At 34.6% G+C, this 3,415-nt stretch overlaps 1 protein-coding gene across 1 annotated transcript; it reads right to left on the minus strand.

Moving 5' to 3' along the window:
* Nucleotides 1-248: 248 nt before the first annotated feature.
* On the minus strand, nt 249-1,226 carry LOC129489903 (olfactory receptor 5AL1-like). The gene has a single exon (XM_055293101.1). The coding sequence runs from the start codon at nt 1,188-1,190 to the stop codon at nt 249-251; it is 942 nt and encodes a 313-aa protein (XP_055149076.1). The 5' UTR covers nt 1,191-1,226.
* Between the last annotated feature and the right edge of the window lie 2,189 nt (nt 1,227-3,415).

The following is a 3,415-nucleotide window of genomic DNA, read 5'->3' on the forward strand; positions in this document are numbered from 1 at the left end:
TATGTAGTATTGAAGCATCTCATGGTTAAAGAGAGTAGATTATTCTAATCTCTCTTTTGCAGTTCAAAAATGAAACAAACATCTGTAAAATGCCTATCATTTGTAAGCCAAAGCAATAAAAAGACATATTTTCAAAGAAAATAAACTCCAGAGGACAAAGGCTTCTACATATACCAGCACTGTACAAACCTTGATTCAAAATGTCCTGACTCTGTATGTAGTATTTCTTTTAGTACCAACAAATTTTACTATTGATTACTAGAACACATTTTTTCAATAATTTTTTTCATAGCATTTTTTACCTCTTGATTCCTCAAGCTGTAGATCAATGGGTTTAGCATGGGAATCACCACTGCATAGAATACTAAGGCAAATTTGTCTTTATCTAGTGAGTGGCTTGACTTAGGCTGTAGGTACGTAAAACTGAGGGTCCCATAATATATGGAAATAGAAAACATGTGAGAAGCACAGGTAGAAAAGGCTTTCTGTCTTCCTACAGCAGAGTGGATCCTTAGGATAGCAAAGATGATGAATACATAGGAGATGAGAACAATGAGAAGAGAACAAAAAACATTGAACCCAGCAATGATGAACAACATCAATTCCTTGACTTCTGTATTAGAGCAAGCCAGAGCAATCAGAGGAACATCATCATAGTAGAACTGGTTGACCACATTAGAGTCACAAAAGGACATGTGGAATGTGGCCACTGCTTGTATGTGTCCCACGGTGAATCCATAAATATATAAGCCAGTGAAGATTTGAATGCAGAGTCTCCTAGGCATGAGAACTACATAGAGTAAAGGGTTGCAGATGGCAACATACCGATCATATGCCATGACAGAGAGCAACAATAATTCCCAGACTGAAAATGTAATGAAGCAACACACTTGAGTGGCACATGCATAAAATGACATGCTTTTAATTTCATGCAAAGAGTGGACAAGAGTGTTTGGAGTGATAGCAGAGGTACCACAAAAATCCACAAAAGCCAGATGGCTGAGGAAAAAATACATAGGTGTGTGAAGCTGAGGACTGATTTGGATTAGCATAATCAAACCAAGATTACCCATCACAGTAACTAAGTAAATCAGTAGGAATACACCAAAGAGAATGACCTGAAGTTCCTGATTATCTGTGAGCCCTAGGAGGATGAACTCAGTCACTGATGAATGATTGCCTTTTGCCATGTAATAGATACAAGATTCTTCTAAAATGAACTCCAGAGCACACCTTCTGAATAATGTTGACTCTGTAAGAAATGACCAATTAAATGTGAGAAGATAGTCATGACTTACCCGGGTATTATATTAAGTTTAATTAAACTAAAGTTTTGATAAGTACTCTGAATTATATATAAATTTGCCTTATGCTTTCCAAGTAAAATAATTTGGTTCAGGCAGAAATTCCAAGATAGAAAATTCATTAAAGAGTTGTAAAAGAAAAAAGTATTTTAAGTAAAATACTGTAGTCAATACAACAGCAAAATCTATGTTGTACTTTTCTGGAAAAATCAAAAAATAAAAACACATTGTAATGCTAAGAATGTGAGTAACATTGACAATATATGTAAAATTATTTCTTAAATTGTAAGTTTATTTTATGAAATTATACACAGATGTATTAGTTCAAAAGGATATCACAAATTAACAAAATTAAATGAGGAAAAATACCATAAAAAGTCAAAATCAAAATATTAACACTATTTATCATCTTGGGCATCCAAGTTGGAGTAATTTCAAAACTTTCTCCTTTTGCTTATCTCTTTTTTTTTCCTTTATAGACATTTCATATTGATATTAAAGAATAACAGGATTTTGAATACCCTGACTTTGTCTTTTTGGAAGAGTACACACCAGTGAACAATTTTACAGAGCATGAAAGAGCTTTAGCTGACGGAAAACCTTATTTAACTTCTATGTTTAGATATCTAAGTGGTCCAAAGTGTATAGCATTTGGGCAGTGTTTTGAAGAACTAAATTCTACAGACCATTTTCTCAAACCCAAACTGGGCTCTGAATGCTTGAAAGCTGGCGGAGTTAAATTGCTCCCTGCATTTCTTAAGCAGAGCAGGGGATAAGTTAACTTGATTCTTTTTTATAATTATGTTGTCTCTTGTTGCTTTACATGTACCTTGCAGATCTTCAAGGAAGGTAAAAAAATAAATAAAATAGAAAAACCACCCCTTCCCTTAACCTTTGTCATCTCCTTAGAAATTTTATCTTGGTTACTCTCTTCTCTTTTCTGTCACTTTCACTTCTCAGCCAAACCATCTTAGAGGAGGCCTCTACTTTTTCAATCGTATTCATAATTTAATCAAATGTAATTTGCCTTCCTTTCCCATTAAACCAAAAAATCTCACCAACTTCACTATTGACCTCACAATCCCCAAATCCAATTCAGCCTATTTTTCTTTGGCAGAGTAGTAGCACTGGACTCTGTTAAGACGCCTTAAGTTTCCCAAACAAAGCGGTCTCAGGGTTGATTGTTTACTTTGATTCTGTACCTTGGAAGCTCTGCTTCCATTATATATGCTTTAGGTGACATATACTTCAAGTTCTAAGCCCCCAGGCTCTCTTTTTACACCTTCTTGTTCAGTGATTTTATCTAATCCTGTGTCTCCAGCAAGCATCTATATTCTGGCTATGCACACATATATATTTCTAATTCAGATTTATTTTCTCTATTGGTATCTCTGCATGTTAAATCTAATATTCAAAACCTGGAGTATATACTTTCTCTAAGTGAATAGGGACATTATTCACTCAGTGTTTCAAACCAGGGACAATTATCTTTTACTATGCATTCCTGTTCCTTATGCCAATATTTAATTTGTCCCCAATTACTAACAATTTTGTATCTGACATACTTTTCCAATCTGTTAACTTACATTCCTCTCTTGATGCAACTTTTGTTTTCTTTATCGTAACTGGAAACTGACTCATATTCTTGCCCCCAGTCTTTCCTACTTCTCTCTCTTCCTTACATTGCAGCTTAAATAAACTTTTTACAGATACAAACTTTATTTCAATATTCTCCTGGTTAAATCTCTTAATGTCTTCTCCATTGCCCTTAAGATAAAGTCCTAGTGTTTTTCTTTGTTTGTTTTTTTTAAACATGGCTGACATAGCTCTTGAAAACCTAGGCCCTGCATCTCAGACCAGGCTCATCTTTTGCAGCATTCTCCATGTGGTCTTCATGTTCCAGATATGATCAACTATTGCAGTTATTCAAATGTAATCTACATATTTATATAGTTTCCTTCTGTGCCCAGAACACTTTTCCTCTGCTATTTTTACATATCCCTGACTTTTCTTCTAGTTAACTTTAAATTTTTCTGTTGAATAATTTCCTCCTGGAGGCTTTCCTGACCCTCCAGGCCAAAATTAGTGCTTCTTGTATTCACTATTTTGGA

Source organism: Symphalangus syndactylus, chromosome 1 (assembly GCF_028878055.3).
Source record: "Symphalangus syndactylus isolate Jambi chromosome 1, NHGRI_mSymSyn1-v2.1_pri, whole genome shotgun sequence".
Taxonomy (NCBI): Eukaryota; Metazoa; Chordata; class Mammalia; order Primates; family Hylobatidae; genus Symphalangus; species Symphalangus syndactylus.